Below are 20371 nucleotides of genomic sequence, written 5' to 3'. Positions count from 1 at the left end.
AGATGATTGTGGACGTTAATTTAGCAAATCTTGAACAATGTTTGGGTAGGATACAATATGAAACTGTCATGACTATTAAAACAAACTTTTATTTTGCAGCGACCAGTATTATTTCGTTACATTCAGCAGGCTCTCATAACTGTAAAACATGTTGTTTCAACTTTAAAAGTAAGCGTTCACGCGGCCTTAACATTTTAAGTTGTCAGCTCAAATATCTAAGTTGTCGCTTGTATCATATTTCAAGTTGACTATACTTAAAATTTTAAGGCAGCACAAACACTTTAAGTGTAAAAAATGTTGCATTTCATACTTTACTTTTATTACATTTTAAGCAACGAGTTGCTTAGTTTTAACAGTTTAATTTTCTTCTAACATAATTTTGTCATTAAAGGATATAATGTATGCTGGTAGTCTTTTAAGGACAAGTTTATAAAATGTACTGTCCTTTTTTATAGAGTTAATGATTATCTGCATTACTGTAATTTATGTAATGTGTAATTAAATAATGTGTGTGTGTGTGTGTGTGTGTGTGTGTGTGTGTGTGTGTGTGTGTGTGTGTGTGTGTGTGTGTGTGTGTGTGTGTGTGTGTGTGTGTGTGTGTGTGTGTGTGTGTGTGTGTGTGTGTGTGTGTGTTTGTGATTTATGAGGACACAAATTTGTATAATGACAGATATTACACTGGTATTACGATGTAGACATGAAATATGAGGACATACTAAACAATGTTTTATTAAAAATGTAAAAATGCAGAATGTTTCCTGTGATGGGTAGGTTTAGGGGTAGTGAAGGGGGGATATAATGTACATTTATACGGTATAAAAACCATTACGCCTATGGAATGTCCTCACTTAGATAGCAAAACAAACCTGTGTGTGTGGAAATTATGAGGAAAATAGCTTATAAATCACACTAAATGAAGTGTTTTGAAAATCTAAAAATGCAGGTTTTCTGTGATGGGTAAGTTTAGGGTTAGAATATAGAATATACAGTTTGTACAGTATAAAAATCATTTCTATGGAAAGTCCCCATAAAATATCACCTCAGGTGTCAAAAGTGAGTAGTTATTTAATATTACTCAGTTACACTGTAATTATACATTTAAGTACAGAGATACCTTAAAATACAGCATGCTAAGGTATGTAATCAATAGATTTGCAAAACTAACACATATAAAAAAACATGTTTTAGCCTACTCACATGTGTGTTCAGAAGGAAGCTTATGCAGGGACGATTCTTAGCTCACGAGTTGGTGGGCGGGGCTACAGAAGCATATTTATCTGTAGAGGCGGCGTTTAGGTCCTATTATGTAAGAGATGCATATTCTGAGAGCTATCATTTTCTGAGCCTGGTGTCAATAAAAGCTTTTCTTTGACTAACAAGGAAGTTTTCAGCTCTGAAACTTACAGGATATTCTTATATTACCATGACCTTTTATATATCAAAAGCTCAAGGGAAAGTTGATTTCTCAGTTCATCACCCCTTTAAGGGAAATGTATACACGTATTAGCCTGGATATCTAGACGCACCCTAGCGGCAGAAAATGTATTTTGCCGCGAGTGTAGTCTAACAACTCTCGGTAGACCTGAGAGCTCTGGTCAGGCCAATCACAGCGTGTGTAGAGTCGGTGGGCGGGGCTTAGCATAATGACGGCAGAGTTGCGGAGGTTCTGCGTGTTACTCGTAAACAAAGAAGCTGATGAACAGCGGTCTTTTGAATTGGCTTTGGCCGCGACTCTGGAAGACTTGAGTTAAGCTTTTCTTTGAGAAAAGAACAAAGAACGGCACTGAAGTCATTCTTAAGAAAAGAAGATATGTTCAAAGTTTTGTTGACCGGATACGCCGAAAGTCTATCAACTAATGTTAGCTCGGCTTCACCTTCTTCTTTACTCTGGTTGGTTGTGGGGCTCATGGCGCTCAATTGCCTGCAGAGGGAATTTGAAAGACAACCGTTTATCCCGCCCCTCGGATTGAGCCCTGCCAATGGTGAGTTTCCAGACGCAACATCTTGATGTGGGTCTGGCTTGTCAGGCTATACATGTATGTAAGTTACATTAAAAATAGTTTTCCAGGGTTTTAGTTTTACATGCGCAAATAGCAGCATAAACAATAGAACATGAGGATTCATCGTCACATCCCACATCTGCAGCGCTTCTGTGAACGGAGAAAAGCTACATACAATCATAGGCTATATAGAAAAGTGCAGCCAGACCGCCTTCAGTATTCAACTTACAAAAGAAAGCATAACTGGCGTGACGATGACGTTGGACGTAGCATTTGAACTGCGAGAGGCGTTAAACTTTCTGCGCAAGTTGTATACAGAAGGCGGTCAAGTGCCATAATTAATGACGATAAGACTGTGACTTTAGAATAGGGGGTCAAATTGTCTTTATTAGTACTGTATTAATGGTAGTTAGGGTTAATATTTGGCTTATTCTGGTCAACAAACTTGAATATCACTCAATAAGTGCCATAGTTAATGAGAATAAAACTTTTCCTTTAGAATAGGGGGTCAAATTGCCTTTATTACACTTTTTTAGCCATTTATAACTGCAAAACCAGCCGTTATTTAACAATTACTAGCGTATTGTTCAGTTAACAACAGAATGGCACAGAAATATAATTACATCTCTACACAAACATAATATATGGCTTATTAAGTTGTAAATAATGGCTAAAAGGCGTTTACTGTACATTCAGTTAATCATTAATTACTAGCAGGGCCGTGCACAGACATTTTGCACAGAGTCTACTCCACCAGGATACTGTTATAAGCATGAGCCCCGTCTGATTGGTCGTGGCGGCGGTGTTGCAACAATCTATAGAGATATTCTTAATGTTACCCAGAAAACAGGTCACAGGTTTAATTCGTTTGAAGTACTAGTGCTAAATGTTACACTCTTAGATGTAAGAAAGAAATCCGTATTATCTCTAGCCCTGGCTACTGTATATAGACCTCCAGGGCCCTATGCTGATTTCCTAAAAGAGTTTGCAGACTTTCTCTCAGATCTATTGGTCAACGTCGATAAAGCATTAATTGTTGGAGATTTTAACATACACGTAGATAACACAAATGATGCGTTAGGGGCTGCGTTTACAGATCTATTAAATTCCTTTGGGGTCAAGCAAAACGTCACTGGTCCCACTCATCGTCTTAATCACACACTAGATTTAATTATATCACATGGAACCAACCCAACCGATATAGATATTATATCGCAAAGTGATGATGTCACTGACCATTACATGGTAACTTGCATACTGCGTACTGCTGAAATCTGTCATGTTGCGCCACGTTATCGACCAGGCAGAACAATCCTTCCAACCACTATAGATAGATTCTCAAATACCTTACCTGATCTGGCTCAGCTGCTCAGTGAACCCAAACAAACAGATGAACTAGACGAAATTACTAGCAGTATGAGCACCATTTTCTCTAGTACATTAGAAATTGTAGCACCAATTAGAAAAAAAAAGGTTAAAGAGAAAACTAAAGCACCATGGTACAACAGTGCTACACATGTTATCAAGAGAGAAACTCGTAACTTAGAGCGTAAATGGAAACAAACTAATTTAGAGGTCTTTAGAATCGCGTGGAAAGATAGTATGTCACGTTATAAAAAGGCCCTAAAAGCAGCCAGGGCTGAGCATCTCCGCAAACTAATAGAAAATAACCAAAATAATCCAAGGTTTTTATTTAACACCGTGGCTAGACTAACAAATAAACAAGCATCGCCTGAACAAAATATTCCGTTACAGTTTAGTAGTAATGATTTTATGAACTTCTTCGCTGACAAAATAGAAAGCATCAGAAACAAAATTGTAAATGTACAATCATTAATGATGTCTTATGATTCAACCGCAATTATCGCCCCTCAAGAACTACTACACCGCTTTACAACTATAGGACAGGAAGAGCTAAATAAACTTATCATTGCATCTAAACCAACAACATGTTTATTAGATCCAATACCCACTAAACTACTGAAAGAATTGTTACCTGTAGTGGAAGAGCCTCTTCTCAATATTATTAACTCATCTTTATCTTTAGGTCATGTTCCAAGAATATTCAAGTTGGCAGTCATAAAACCTCTCATTAAGAAGCCACAATTAGATCATAATAACATAGCAAATTACAGACCAATTTCAAATCTTCCATTCATGTCTAAAATACTAGAAAAAGTTGTGTCTGCTCAATTGTGCTCTTTCTTGCAAGAAAATGATATCTATGAAAAATTTCAATCAGGATTCAGGCCGCATCACAGCACAGAAACCGCACTCGTTAAAATCACAAATGATTTACTTCTAGCTTCTGACCAAGGCTGTATCTCAATACTAGTTCTACTCGATCTTAGTGCTGCGTTCGATACTATAGATCATAAAATACTATTAGATCGACTTCAAAATTATTGGATTAGGTCTTATTTTGAAAACAGAACTTTTTCTGTTCAGACGGGGGAATTTACATCTACTTCAGCGCTGCTATTGTGTGGTATACTACAAGGATCCGTTTTAGCACCAGTATTTTTTTCACTGTATATGCTTCCGTTAGGTCAAATCATGAGGAAATACGGTATTTCTTTTCACTGCTATGCAGACGACACCCAGCTGTACCTTCCGTTAAAGCCTACTGTCTCTTTAGCTGTAGAAAGACTACTGTTTTGATGAGATTAAGCTGTGGATGTCCACAAATTTTTTATGTTTAAATGAAACAAAAACAGAACTGGTTATATTTGGCCCTTCCGAGTCCTTTGATAAATCCAAAATTGACTTGGGTGCACTCTCACCTTTTCGGATGCATCAGGTAAAAAATGTAGGTATAATTTGGGATGGTGCATTAAAATTTGAAAAACAGATAAACGAAGTCGTTAAAACTAGTTTCTTTTTTTTTGAGACTAATCGCTAAAATCAAGTCCTTTGTGTCACAGAAGGACCTGGAAAAGATAATTTATGCTTTAAATTTTCTCGAGACTATACTATGGTAATGCACTATATTACGGTGTTCAACAAAAAAGTTTAGATAGATTACAGTTGGTGCAAAACGCAGCCGCAAGAATTCTGACAGGTCCACGGAAAAATGAGCACATCACCCCTGTACTAAGAGAATTACATTGGCTGCCAGTCTCCTATCAGATTAATTTTAAGATTTTATTATTTGTTTTTAAAGCTTTACATGACATACATAGCCGATCTGATCGAGGTAAAGAAACCAAAGTGATCGTTACGCTCTGATTCACTAAATCTCTTAGTGGTCCCACGGACGTACCGGAAAATGAGGGGAGACCGCTCTTTTGCCGCAGTTGGTCCTAGGCTGTGGAATGGGTTACCCCATTATATCCGACAGTGCTCCAGTCTTAGGGAGTTTAAAAGACAGTTAAAATCATATTTTTTTGCTTTGGCGTTCGATCATACATGAGTGTGTGCTAGTGGTGTTTATATGCTTTGTTTTATGGTTTTTTTTTATTTATTTATTTTATTTTATATTTTTATCCTTATTTTTATGGTGGTGTAATGAAATTTAATTTGAATGTGATTGTATAATTATGTAGTATTTGGCCCTTGTACAGCACTGTGGTCAACTTCTGTTGTATTAGTATGTGCTTTATAAATAAATTGAACATTGAACATTGAACATTGAACATTACCTGCACTTGTTTCACTCCTCCCCTCACTGCAGCCGCCTAGTCTCGGCTGAATTACAGGAGAGGCGAGGCTCATCTCAAACAAGCCTAGTGCGGGAGGTTGCCGCTTGATGGCCACGTCATCGGCCATCACAGGAACCCTGAAAGATTAGTCTGTACTTTTGTCACCTATGTAAAAAATGTAATGTTTTATTTTTAATGTTTGTGTTTCATATAGTTTTAAAATAGACAATACAGGTACAGTAAACTATAAGTCTAATGTTAGCTAAGAACGGTAGGTTGGCTGGGCAACATTTTTACTTTCACTTTATTTATTTTTTCTTGGAAAAGAAACAGGACTATCAGAGCTCCATTTTGAAATGGCGTCTCATAAGGATTGTAAGTATGATCCAAAATATATGCATATTTTAAATAGGCATTTAAAGCTATGATGTAGACTAAAATCTGTTCTTTTTTTATTTTTTATCACATTTGGTGTGAATTTTGAGTCATCAAAACAACATACCACACTGAAAAAAATTATTATGGCCCGATTAAATTAAGCATAATTAATTTGTGCTCGTTTAAATAATTTAAATTTAGTTTTTTGATTTTAATTAAAAAAATTGTTTTGGTTCTATGGGAATTGTAAATTCAACGAATCATTTTTTTCAGTGAACCATTGTCAATCATTTAAAACAGCATTGATGTAGGCTACTTAAAATAAGTTTATTTTTTACCTACATTGTCAAATAATGATTAATTAAGCTACAACATACATGAAAGTTGTAATTTCAACACCAATATATCCAGTTTTTTAAACTTGCCTTACAATTAATCAACAGCTGCATCTTACTGTGAGGAGAGGATCCCAAGAAAAAGACTAAACAGCAGAAGTCCTCCTCCAAACAGTAAGTGCAAAGACCATAAATTGCCTTTTATGATAGTGAGTTAGTTCAAAGGGGAAATATTACTAATCTTACCTTACTGGACCTGGTGTCAATAAAAACTTTTCTTTGACTAACAAGGAAGTTTTCAGCTCCGAAACTTACAGGATAGTCTTATATCACGATGAACTTAATATATCAAAGGCTGATTTCTCAATTCATGACCCTTTTAACATGAAAAACGATTAACGTGGCTTAATGTACTATGGAAGACCAAACTCAGTAAACACCATAACACCCAGGGCCGGCCCGTGGCATAGGCGGAATAGGCAAATGCTAGGGGCGCCACTCATCTCGGGCGCCAAAATTTATTACTGATACTATTTTATTAATATTCGAAATATTAACTTAACTAAGTCCCCCGCCTCTTCCTGGTCCGCCTCATCAATCTCCCCCCGCCGAGCTACTTGAAGTGCGTCAGAAATATAACGTAAATACATCTTGATTTAAGAATTTTTAGATATTTGGACCGGAAACAAGAAAAAAATACTAAATAAGAAGAGCATTTTTAGCGGTGTAAAGACAGAGGTAAAGTGATGTAGGCTAATGAATGTACAGTTTATTTAATTGCATAGTAGTAAAATACTAATGCTCGCTAATTCATTCCAGTTTTACCTTAAACTTTATGCAAACAGCTGTTCTGGGTTCTCGAGAGGCCACAGCCAGTGTGATTTTGTAAATAAAAACGCATGCAATATCACTTTTATAATAGCCTCATGTTTTTACTCTACAGTTGTGCAGTTTTAAGGGGACATATGGATATTTTAAAATGTATTTGCCAAAATTAGTAATGATATTTATATACAGGTTTATTTAAAATAGCAACATTTTATTTAAAATTCACATTAAATATCTACATTTCTCAGTTTAATTCATGGTGAAAACATGAATGTGCATATAGTGGAAGATTGCTGCCATCTACTGGAAAACAAACACTTTTGCTAGTTCTCAATGAATAGTTTGTGCATGAATGCTGGATGCAATTACTCTTGCTAGGGTTTAGGCTGTAATGTGGCATAGGTGCTATTTTTGTATAGTTTAACTATCAACAGCCTTTTAAAAAATAAAATAATAATAATATCATGAACATGATGACGGGGTAGAATGGACTGGACATCATATAAAACAACAACAATGAAAATAAAAATAAAAACATCAATGCATTACAAAAATAAAACAGTAGTAATTCCACAACTTAGACTGATAACATGTAGTGCTAAACCTTACAAGGGCCACCAAGTAAAATCTTGCCTAGGGCAGCAAATTGGTCAGGGCCGCACTTCAAGTAGCTCGGCGGGGGGAGATTGATGAGGCGGACCAGGAAGAGGCGGGGGACTTAGTTAAGTTAATATTTCGAATATTAATAAAATAGTATCAGTAATAAATTTTGGCGCTCCTATGGATGAGTGGCGCCCCTAGCATTTGCCTATTCCGCCTATGCCACGGGCCGGCCCTGCAAATGTTTCAACAATGATTTCGTTATGCATTTGCGAAGCAGTTAATTATCGAAACGATGGTTAAATTAATAATTAATTCAACAACATAGCATATGTAACAGTTTACTCATATGGAACTGTAAACGCCATAAAAGTCTTTAAGAATCTGAAATAGATGTTGCTCAATCAGGAAATAAAATAGATGCATTATAACTTATTCAGACAAATAACGCTGACTGATTTATTTCCGAGATGATGCATGGCAAACGTTGAATTGTTATACAATAGTGCAATATAGGCTTGTGTTAAAATTTATTGTATAAGCTATTCGAATCAATTTCTGCAGCTAAACACAGATATCTGTTAATGTTTAATATTTCTTTCCCCATAATTACATACATAAAGAAATATTTTGTGTTAGTTCAGTTAAGTACCCGTGTCGGCAGTGTGCAGTAGACACACTCACATAAACGATTTCAATATATGACTCATCCTCTCCGAAAATACCCTAAACATTACAGATAACTTCTGAAGTAACTATTAATTTTACATGCATTATATATATATAAATTGTAAAACTAATCCTGTCAAGTCAAGTCAACTTTATTTATATAGTGCTTTTTACAATGCTGATTGTTTCAAAGCAGCTTTACTGTGTGAAACAGGAAAATAATGCAACATAATTTTATTCGGCCGTACAGCCACTCCGGAGAAAATGATGTCATCTAGCTCATTTCAATTATCATACAGTGACAATGTGGGCAATAGATTAGTAATTAGATCAGTAATTTAGTTTATATGGTTCATTTAGTTTACTAATTAGTTTTATTTGGATATTTAGTTGAAAAATGTAGTGTCCGCAACTGAGCAAGATCAGAATATTAGATCAGAATATTCGAAAGATCGGAGGCAACACCCCGGAGACGGGTTTATTGAGGATGACGTGTCGATTAAACAATTATTAAAGTGCAATATTCAAAAGAATCTGAGTCATCACGCCAGAGACGGGTTTATTGGGGATGCCATATTGATTAAACAATTATTAAACTGCAATATTCTAACGATCGGAGCTGTCAGGCCGGAGACGGATTTATTGAGGATGACATATCGATTAAACAATTATTAAATAGGAATATTAAAAAAAAATCTTTTTTTTATTTATTTTTTATCACATTTGGTGTGAATTTTGAGTTATAAAGTGAATTTTGAGTCATCAAAACAACATGCCACAACCATTGTCAATCATTTAAAACAGCATTGATGTAGGCTACTTAAAATAAGTTTATTTTTTATCTACATTGTCAAATAATGATTAATTAAGCTACAACATACATGAAAGTTGTCATTTCAACACCAATATATCCAGTTTTTTAAACTTGCCTTACAATTAATCAACAGCTGCATCTTACTGTGAGGAGAGGATCCCAAGAAAAAGACTAAACAGCAGAAGTACTCCTCCAAACAGTAAGTGCAAAGACCATAAATTGCCTTTTATGATAGTGAGTTAGTTCAAAGGGGAAATATTACTAATCTTACCTTACTGGACCTGGTGTCAATAAAAGCTTTTCTTTGACTAACAAGGAAGTTTTCAGCTCCGAAACTTACAGGATAGTCTTATATCACAATGAACTTAATATATCAAAGGCTGATTTCTCAATTCATGACCCTTTTAACATGAAAAACGATTAACGTGGCTTAATGTACTGTAATAAACCCAGTCGCCACTAGGGACACTGGGGAGCTTTCTTGTGGACTTGCACTCTTGCTGCCACCACCTTTTATAACCCGGTAAGGTCCGGGAGGAGCACTTAAATGCACACGCACGAGCCACTTTAGTCAACAAAAGTATAACGTTTATTAACAATAATAGCAGCCTTACTGGTCACAATTCGGTATCCTAATTACATACACTGGTCATTTCATCTCATTCTACAGTGCACACACATTAAAAGGATCACCAATACACGCTCACTTCACAGCAACCAATAAATAGTGGAAACTAATCTATTCTAGACACAGCACACTTCATTAGAAACCTCGTAGTATAAATCCCTTCTCTACGTGAGGATAACCAGTACACACAATCAGCATACAGCATTAGGGACGTAAGCACACATGACTGATCATGACAGACAATACACAAATAGATAAATGAATAGTCTCGGACTTCCCTGTCCGTGTCCGACGACACCCCGCCGTCACAACGAAGACACAGCCTTCCCCTCCGCGGCACTATTAGAGGAAGTTCTCCAGAGTGAAGCCTGCCAGTGTCCACCTATATTCGCTTTCCTCTCTACCTAAATGTTACCCACTATCTACCTTGGGGCCAATAAGTGGTACCCCGGTTTTCTTCAGCGCCGGTGGTGCTAGCCAGCCACGAACGCCACAAAGCGACCCACTTTTTTCCTGTGAACCCTGCAGGCTCCAATACAATTCAAACGCGTCTTCCCTAAAACATTATCAAACAGACCGTCCTATTATTCTTCCCCTCCCCCCTTTTAAAACCATTCAACAATTATGTATTGTCCACAGGTGTGCTTACCCAGCCTGTCCCTCCTTCCATGTTTGTTGTTATGGATGACGTCACACAACATCCGTCAAATGTGAATCATTACAGTATAGTCGGGGAGCCAAAGTCTCAAAAGCTCAATAAAATGGGTTGAACCTGACATGGTCTGCGATACTTTTTATCTGTTTTTATCTGTTAACTTTGACCCTAAGAACCAATAATTGGAGGGTCTGCTCTGCCGGAAATATCGAGAAAAAAAATGGTGGCCATTTTCATTTATACACCCTCTATTTTTTATCAGAAAAATGTGAAAAATATTTTTTTTCCTCAAATCCTCAGTGGGTTGGGTAGGCTGTCAATAAATGTATTCCAGATACACAGAACACATGTGCTGACAACATCCACTGAAAAAATAACTCTTAAAACACATTTCTAGATGATTTTGCATCAATTTAATGAAAAAAATAGGCGTTTTCTCACCCCCCCCCCCCACCCCCCAATATTTCAATCTTTACTTCATTGGCAATCAACTATTCCCCCAAGTTATGACATCAGTCAATATGCCATTCTTTTCACCAAATATACTCATTCCAAAGAAAAAATTGTAGAATTGTAGAAAATTTCACGGATCGTAACACTGTTGACCAGAAGAGGAAAAAAGTTGAAAAGCCAGAAGTCAAGCTCTTTCATCCAGCTCATTTCAATTATTCCATGGTGACAATGCGGGCAGATCCAGGGGGAATAGATCCCTCATTTTGATCGCCACTTATGACAGACAGAATGCACTTTGGGAAAAAGCAAACAAACTTGAAGATGAAGAGATACTATACAAGATTTGGGGTCCTGATGGAAACAAGTGAACTGATATGCTTGATGAGGTCTTCCGGTACCACAAGAAATGCATGACCAACTACCTGACAAAGCGTCTTCGTTCACTGGAAAGAACTAGTACTGCCACCACTCCATATGATGTTGCACTGAACCTACTCATATTTTGGATAGATGAGCCCTTTTTCAAAGAGCCATATTCTTAGTTACAGCTTTGAGGGATGAATTCTGTAAATACTTGGAAAGCCATGGAGTTCAGAATGTTACCTCATACAGATGTCAGTCCTTGATTGCCCGCCTTAGAAGGCACAATGAAGTAGGTGGCAATTGTAAAATAATGGTTGTTCCACAGAAAGGATGTTCCAGCCTGAATGTTCAGCAGAAATGAATGTTGGCTGCATGCTCTCAAATTTGAAGGAACTTTAAGGGTTACTTCTGTGATTTAGCATTAAGCTTTGTATCAGTAGAAACTCGGTAGTATATTCAAATTATGGTGCTTTCCCCCCTCATATCCCCCTGAGACGAGAGAATTATGCATTTTATTTCTGGAAAAAATCCTCAGATGATGCAAATATCTGAGTTGACACCAGATAACACCATAGTCACTGCAAAGAGAATATGGAAGGACCTCCAGAACCAACGTAAGCAGATCCTGAAGGAAGTAAGAGAAGCCAGAACAGCTCAAGCCAGTGGAAGTCAGCAGATGCCTGGAAGTATGACTGAAGACCCGTCACTGCAGCTAGAGATATCATACCTGGATGCATCCCGAAGAGTAAGCTCTAACCTGTATAATCACCTGGCATGGATGATAACAGATGCAACTCCACAGTTAGGTGAGGATGACCGGGTGAAAGTCAGTCCTAAGCAGCAAGAACAAGTTCTCAACCTTGCCCTAGGCATCTTTGTAATTTCAACATAACCCTGTTCTCCCAATGGAAGAGTGTTGTGATCTTGGCAACTGCTTGGCAGACAGTAGTTGCCAAGATCACAACACTCTTCCATTGGGAGAACAGGGTTATGTTGAAATTACAAAGATGCCTAGGCCATGATGTTTAATAATGTGGACATTAACAACCATGTTAAATATCCTGTATGTCTTTCGGAATTTTGAGAGTAGCCTAAAATGCTATTGAGGTTCTGAGCTTGTTGATCGCCAACTAGTAGTGAAATCGTCTCGGTTACGTATGTAACCCTCGTTCCCTGAGGACGGAACGGAGACGTACGTTAGTGACTAACGAATGGGGGTTTCGCCTAGAAGCCAATTACCTTCGAGGTGTTTAACAGCGCCCAATGGTGTGCCAATGCCATGGGCATGCGGAATTTGCATGCGTAACTCCGCCCCACCGCGTGGGTATATAAGGAAGTACGCTGGCAACATCGCATTATGTATCTGCTGCGGAGCCAAGATCTGAACTCCGCGTTCCAGCAGCACAGCTGACGTGGCTGAGAAACGTACGTCTCCGTTCCCTCCTCAGGGAACGAGGGTTACATACGTAACCGAGACGTTCCCTTTCGTTCAGTCACTACGACGTACGTTAGTGACTAACGAATGGGGCTTCCAGTATAACCGCGCCACTCAGCTGTCATCCAGTGCCCTGCGTAAGTGTGAGATCCCGCCACTTAAGGCCGTAGGACTCCCACTTATCACAGGATTACCAAGGTACACTGGGAAGCATATCCCAGTGAGGGAATGCCAATGATGCCTACCCGTGGGGAGGACTTAAGAGTACACATATGACCCGCTGTGGGCTGCATATGGGAAACTCTAGGGTACCAGCCGAAGGTGGATTTTTAACCCTAGGGGTGGCAGGGGCTTGCCAAGGGAAAGACACCTGCTCACTGAGGAGGCTTACGGTGGAAATACTCGTGTGGGGGTCGCCGGAGGGAACCATGCACACGGGGCACCTGGCCGGACATGAGGGTCTGGGCTCGAAGGGGCAGACTGAACTGATGTCGGCGTCGACAGTGCTGGAGGAGCTCAGGGCTCTCGGGGAGCTCACCTGAGGAGAATATCGCACGTATCCAGTCCGTGGAGTGGAGTGGCGAGCAAGCGAAGACACCTAGAACCTGGTCCATTACCGGCCCCTCGGGGGGGCGAGTACATAGTCGGACACTGGCTCCACTCGGAGATTGTAGAATCTGGCGAATGCGTTGGGTGTCGCCCAGCCTGCAGCTCTGCAGATGTCTGTTAGCGAGGCGCCATGCGCTAGAGCCCAAGAGGAGGCCACACTCCGGGTGGAGTGTGCCCTCACACCAAGGGGACATGGTCGAGGGGACCTTGCTGCTGGTAAGCCAAAACAATGGTGTCCACTATCCAGTGAGACAACCTCTGCTTTGAGAGAGCACTTCCCTTCCGCTCTCCACCATAACAGACAAAGAGCTGGTCTGAGGTCCTGAAACACTGCGTCATGTCTACGTAAGCGCGGAGAGCACGTACTGGACAGAGCAATGCCAAGGCTGGGTCTGCCTCCTCCAAAGGCAGCGCTTGCAGGTTCACTACCTGATCTCTGAAGGGAGTGGTAGGAACCTTGGGCACATATCCAGGCCGGGGTCTCAAGGTCACGTGAGAGTTAGCCGGCCCGAATTCGAGGCACGCTTCGTCAACTGAAAAAGCCTGCAGGTCCCCGACCCTGTTAAGAGAGGCCAATGCGGTCAGCAGAGCCGTCTTCATCGACAGGAACTTAATGTCAACCGACCGCAAAGGCTCAAAGGGAGGCCTCTGCAGAGCACTTAGAACTACTGAGAGGTCCCAAGAGGGAACGAGAGGAGAGCGAGGAGGATTCAGTCTCCTCGCCCCCCTCAGGAACCTGATGATCAGGTCGTGCTGACTTACCTTTTTGTCTCCCAAGAGGTCTTGATGGGCAGATATTACAGCCACATACACTTTCAGGGTGGAGGGAGACAGCCTTCGCTCCAGCCCCTCTTGGAGAAACTCAAGCAAGGACCCAATCGGGCAATTCCAGGGGTCTTCTTGGCGGGAAGAGCACCAGGTGACGAAGAGGTTCCACTTCAACGCATAGAGGTGTCGTGTAGACTCAAACCTGCCGCGTCCCGTCCAGAAGCCACACGTGGAGCTTCCAGAGCGCTGGATGCGGGTGCCATAGGGTGCCCCGTCTCTGAGAGAGGAGGTCCGGTCTCAGAGGGATAGGCCAGGGAGGGGCTGTCGCAAGGAGTAGCAGTTCTGAGAACCAGGTCTGGCCGTGCCAATACGGGGCGACCAACATGACCTGCTCCTTGTCCTCCCTGATCTTGCACAGTACCCGTGCGAGAAGGCTCACTGGGGGAAACGCATATAAGCGTAGGCCGTGGGGCCAGCTGTGCGCCAGTGCATCCGTGCCGAGCGTGCCCTCGGTCAGGGAACAGTACAGGCTGCAGTGGGAAGAGTCTTGGGAGGCAAACAGATCTACCTGTGCGTCGCCGAACTGTTCCCCAATCAGCTGGACCGTCTGGGGATGGAGTCTCCATTCTCCAGGAAGTGGCTGAATCCGTGAGAGCTCGTCGGCTGCACGGTTCAGGTCTCCCGGGATGTGGATAGCACGAAGGGACCTCAGGTGCTTCTGACTCCATAAAACGAGATGGCGGGCGAGTTGAGACATACGGCGGGAGCGTAGACCGCCCTGGTGGTTGATGTACGCTACTGTGGCCGTGTTGTCTGTCCGGACAAGTACGTGTTGACCCCTCAGCAACGCTCGGAAGCGGTGCAGGGCGAACCGTACTGCCAGCAACTCGAGGCAATTGACATGCAGAAGGCGCTGGGGTCCTGTCCAGGAGCCCACGGCTGCTTGTCCATTGCACATGGCACCCCAGCCCGTGGAGGAGGCATCCGTTGATACAACAACATGCCTGGAAACTCGTTCTAAGGACACGCCGGCCCGTAGAAAACTGAGGTTCGACCACGGAGTGAGTGTCTGTAAGCAGGCCCGGGTTATTTGGACCCGGAGCGTGCCAGACCGCCATGCCCATCTCGGGACTCGATCGCGAAGCCAGTGCTGAAGCGGTCTCATATGTAGCAATCCGAGCGGCGTTAGCGCGGCTGCAGATGCCATATGCCCCAGGATCCTCTGAAAATGTTTCAGTGGAACCTCACTCTTGCTCTCGATTTGACGGAGGCAAGTCAGCAGAGACTGCGCGCGCTCGCTCGTAAGCTGCGCGCACATGGCGACCGAGTCGATCTCCATACCGAGAAAAGAGATCCTCTGCACGGGGGCAAAGTTTGCTCTTCTCCCAGTTGACCCGAAGGCCCAGACAGGCTAAGTGGTGGAGAACGAGATCTCTGTGTTCGCAAACCTGCTCTCGAGAGTGACTCAGTATGAGCCAGTCGTCGAGGTAGTTCAGGATGCGAACCCCGTGCTGCCGTAGGGGCGCAAGGGCTGCCTCGGCAATCTTCGTAAAGACGCGAGGGGACAGAGATAGCCCGAATGGGAGGACCGCGTACTGGTATGCCCGCCCCTCGAAAGCAAACCGTAGGAACGGTCTGTGTCGAGGTAGGATGGAGACATGAAAGTAGGCGTCCTTCAGGTCGATCACTGCAAACCAATCGTCGGGACGAACGCATTCGAAAAGGCGTTTCGCTGTCAACATCTTGAACGGAAACTTGTGAAGGTAACGGTTCAAGATGCGCAGGTCCAGGATTGGTCTCAACCCACCGGTCTTTTTGGGTACAATGAAGTAGAGGCAGTAAAACCCGGACTTCATCTCGGCTGGAGGGACAGGTTCGATCGCACCCTTCGCCAGTAGGGTGGCAACCTCCGCTCGCATGACAGGGGCATTGGCCCCGACCATAGTAAAGCGGACTCCCCGGAAACAGGGAGGAACCTGCGCGAACTGAATCGCGTAGCCGCACCTGACTGTCTTCGCGACCCAGCGGGACAGCCCTGGAATCTGAAGCCAGGCTACCAGGAACTGCACCAGCGGGGTCATTCGGACTACAGGTGTACCCGGTGTGGGGCAGCGATACAGCGTTACCGACCCGGACAAGGGAGGCTGTTGGGCGTTCCGGTGTGGGGGTGCGGTTAACTGCTGCGTCCTGACAGAGGAGACCAGGGAAGGACGCACGTTCCACTGGGGTCTGCTCTGCCAGGAGGCGGGACCCGTGGGTGGCGCGCACTGACATCACCGATCTCTGGGGGCTCAGGGATGGGAGTGTTAATTCTTTCTTTGACCAAATTAGGGTGCTGCTGACCCGGGGGCCAGCAGCTGAACAAAGGATTCTCCCCCGGCCCTCCACCGGGGGAAGGAGTGGTCCTGCTACCATCTCCTCGAAAGAATTTCCCATCCCTGAGCCGTCCGTCTCAGGAGCGCCGCTTGGCCTGGCGTTTAGCGGGGCGCGGGGCGGCCTGAGGGGACTTGGACGCCTTCCTACGGCTTCCTCCGCGACCCGGCCCGGGTGAAGGCTGCTGCTTGTACCGGGTGGGAGGGGCGGGAGCCTTAGGAGAGCGTCCTCGGCGGCGAGCAGGCTGAGGCGACTGTGCCGGCGGCTGGGTGGAAGCAGCAGCTGGCCGCCGGGGCAGTACATGTTTGAGAGCCTCAGTCTGCTTCTGGGCGGTTGAAAACTGTTGGGCGAAGTTTTCAACCGCTCCGCCGAAGAGGCCAGCCTGGGATATGGGGGCATCGAGGAAGCGTTCGCTCGCTCGGCGGGGACTGACGTGAGTCAGCGCGGGCCCCCAGATACCAATCATCGAGCCGCGAGCGTTCGGGACAGGGCGGAGGGTTCCACTCTATCCCTAGACTCGCGGCTGCCAGAGACAGCATGGCTGTCAGCTCTGGGTCTGACTCGGGCAATGCTGGCGCGCCCGAAGGCGGCAGCACAGCCGAGTCATCATCCTCAGAGGACTCGAGCCCACCCTGTGATGCGGTGACCGACATCGCTTCATCTTTCGGAGCGCCAAACGAAATGCGCGGGGGAGCCGGAGCTGGCCCCGCGATTTCAGCCTGGACACTCGCGGGTTGCGGAACGCTAGAGGGAGTTGTGGCCCGAGGCATGAGCGTCGGGGCTTTGTTCCACACCGTAACCCTCAGGTCACCCTGACCACCAGCCGAAGTACCGGCCACGGGGGGCACGGTAGATCGGGGTGTGGTTGAGGGGACTCTCACTTCATTACGAAGATCCTTGAGTCTTGACCGCAGGACCGCGATGGTCATGTTCCCGCAGTGGGAACATGACTCATCCACGAACGCTGCTTGAGCATGCTGAACGCCCAAGCATACCAAGCAGAGATCGTGCCCATCAAAAGAATTCAGCGACCGGCCACACCCAGAAGTACACGGGCGAGACATCCTGAAAAGGACGTGCCACGTGTAAGCTCTTTTATGAGAGGAAGCTTCGCAGAGACGCCGAAGCGCCCTGGGACCACACACCAGCTGTCAGACGGACCACAGCGCAGATCAGCAGGCAGGCAGTATGCGATCACTGGAACGCGCCGTAGATCCAACGCCTCTGGAAAGCTGCTCGTCTCGAAGGCTTGACAAAGACTCAGTTGTAGGCTTGAAGGAGTGAAGAGGTTCTCTTGGCTCCAAAGCAGAAACATAATGCGATGTTGCCAGCGTACTTCCTTATATACCCACGCGGTGGGGCGGAGTTACGCATGCAAATTCCGCATGCCCATGGCATTGGCACGCCATTGGGCGCTGTTAAACACCTCGAAGGTAATTGGCTTCTAGGCGAAACCCCCATTCGTTAGTCACTAACGTACGTCGTAGTGACTGAACGAAAGGGAACATCACAGATCCATTGATTTTGATTGGATTTTTATAATTTTTTCTGTGGAATGAGTATACTATTTGGTGAAAAGAATGGCATATTGACAGATGTCATAACTTGTGGGAATAGTTGATTGCCAATGAAGTAAATATGAAAATACTGGGAAAAAAAGTGAGAAAACGCCTATTTTTGCATTAAATTGATGCAAAATAAACTAGAAATGTGTTTTAAGAGTTATTTTTTCAGTGGATGTTGTCAGCACGTGTTCTGTGTATCTGGAATACATTTATTAACAGCCTACCCAACCCACTGAGGATTTGAGGAAAAAAATCCTGATAAAATGTCTGATAAAAAATAAAGGGTGCATACACTAAAATGGCCACAATTTTTTTGCGATATTTCCGGCAGAGCAGACCCTCCAATTAGTGGTTCTTAGGGTCAACGTTAACAGAAAAAACACAAATAAAAAGTATGGCAGACCATGTCAGGTTCAACCCATTTTTGAGACTTTGGCTCCCCGACTAGTACTATGGAAGACCAAACTCAGTAAACACCATAACACCCAGGGCCGGCCCGTGGCATAGGCGGAATAGGCAAATGCTAGGGGCGCCACTCATCCATAGGAGCGCCAAAATTTATTACTGATACTATTTTATTAATATTCGCAATATTAACTTAACTAAGTCCCCCGCCTCTTCCTGGTCCGCCTCATCAATCTCCCCCCGCCGAGCTACTTGAAGTGCGTCCGAAATATAACGCGCAATCAGTTTAACGTTGGGAATTTGTTGTGTCGCGTCACCTTTCGCCGCATCCAACGTAGACAGGATTGCTTTCATTTTTAGGGTGCTTGGCCGCTTGCGCCAGGTGTAGACACGGTGAAAGTTGCCTGATAATTTATGATGGATGGCCGAATTGTAGTGTCAAAAAAGACAGAAGCCCTCTGATGCAGGGAAGATAAGGGATACACTGAAAAAATGCTCTTCTTACTTAGTATTTTTATCTTGTTTCTAGTCTAAATATCTAAAACTTCTTAAATTAAGATGCATTTGCTAGATAAGTAAAATGACATAAGACATTCTTGTTTTCTTGAAAATCAAATCAAAATTAAGTGAGTTTATGCTTAAAACAAGCTATATTATCTGCCAATGGGGTAAGAAAAATAATCTAGTTTCTGATTGAAATCTTGTTTCTTGTTTCTGTCCCAAACAGAAATAAGATAATTTTTCTCACCCCATTTGGCAGATCATTTTGCTTGTTTTAAGCAAAAACTCACTTCATTTGAGTGTTTTCCCCCCCCCCCAGAAAACAAGAAAAAATATCTAATGTCATTTTACTAGTAAATACATCTTGATTTAAGAATTTTTAGATATTTGGACCGGAAACAAGAAAAAAAATACTAAATAAGAAGAGCATTTTTAGCAGTGTAAAGACAGAGGTAAAGTGATGTAGGCTAATGAATGTACAGTTTATTTAATTGCATAGTAGTAAAATACTAATGCTCGCTAATTCATTCCAGTTTTACCTTAAACTTTATGCAAACAGCTGTTCTGGGTTCTCGAGAGGCCACAGCCAGTGTGATTTTGTAAATAAAAACGCATGCAATATCACTTTTATAATAGCCTCATGTTTTTACTCTACAGTTGTGCAGTTTTAAGGGGACATATGGATATTTTAAAATGTATTTGCCAAAATTAGTAATGATATTTATATACAGGTTTATTTAAAATAGCAACATTTTATTTAAAATTCACATTAAATATCTACATTTCTCAGTTTAATTCATGGTGAAAACATGAATGTGCATAGTTTAGTGGAAGATTGCTGCCATCTACTGGAAAACAAACACTTTTGCTAGTTCTCAATGAATAGTTTGTGCATGAATGCTGGATGCTATTACTCTTGCTAGGGTTTAGGCTGTAATGTGGCATAGGTGCTATTTTTGTATAGTTTAACTATCATCAGCCTTTTAAAAAATAATATTAAATTATATTATGAACATGATGACGGGGTAGAATGGACTGGACATCATATAAAACAACAACAATGAAAATTAAAGCTGCAAGTAGCATTTATCGGGGTTCAAGGCAGTTAAGGCCTTTAAGCACACAAGCATCAAAAGACATTAAGTTTTATTTAGCAAGCATTTAACAACTGCCATCATAGATGAAAAAGTCACTTTACAGCCTATACAGGCAGTTTACCATAGGAAATATATGGTTTTAAAGCGTTTTTACAGTTATAGCACCTTTTGCCTGAGTCTTCTTATAGTCTTGCCTGATCTCCACCACTTTTATTAGTAGTACTCAAAGTGTGCCCATACTGTATATATGTGGA

At 42.7% G+C, this 20371-nt stretch overlaps 1 protein-coding gene across 1 annotated transcript in view; it reads left to right on the top strand.

The window, feature by feature from the left end:
* The first annotated feature begins 5673 nt into the window (after positions 1-5673).
* Positions 5674-20371, top strand: part of LOC307138065 (GTPase IMAP family member 8-like) — a 43179-nt gene continuing 28481 nt past the window's right edge. Inside the window, exons 1-3 of the mRNA XM_079836183.1 lie at positions 5674-6016; positions 6463-6528; positions 9399-9464. Of these exons, the coding sequence (XP_079692309.1) occupies positions 5998-6016; positions 6463-6528; positions 9399-9464 (151 nt within the window). The 5' untranslated portion in view covers positions 5674-5997. The remainder of the gene's footprint in view (positions 6017-6462; positions 6529-9398; positions 9465-20371) is intronic.

The sequence above is a fragment of the Gobio gobio genome (genome assembly GCF_949357685.1).
Source record: "Gobio gobio genome assembly, chromosome: 15".
Taxonomy (NCBI): domain Eukaryota; kingdom Metazoa; phylum Chordata; class Actinopteri; order Cypriniformes; family Gobionidae; genus Gobio; species Gobio gobio.
Note: the sequence above shows the minus strand (reverse complement) of the source record. Positions and strands in the feature narration are given on the sequence as shown.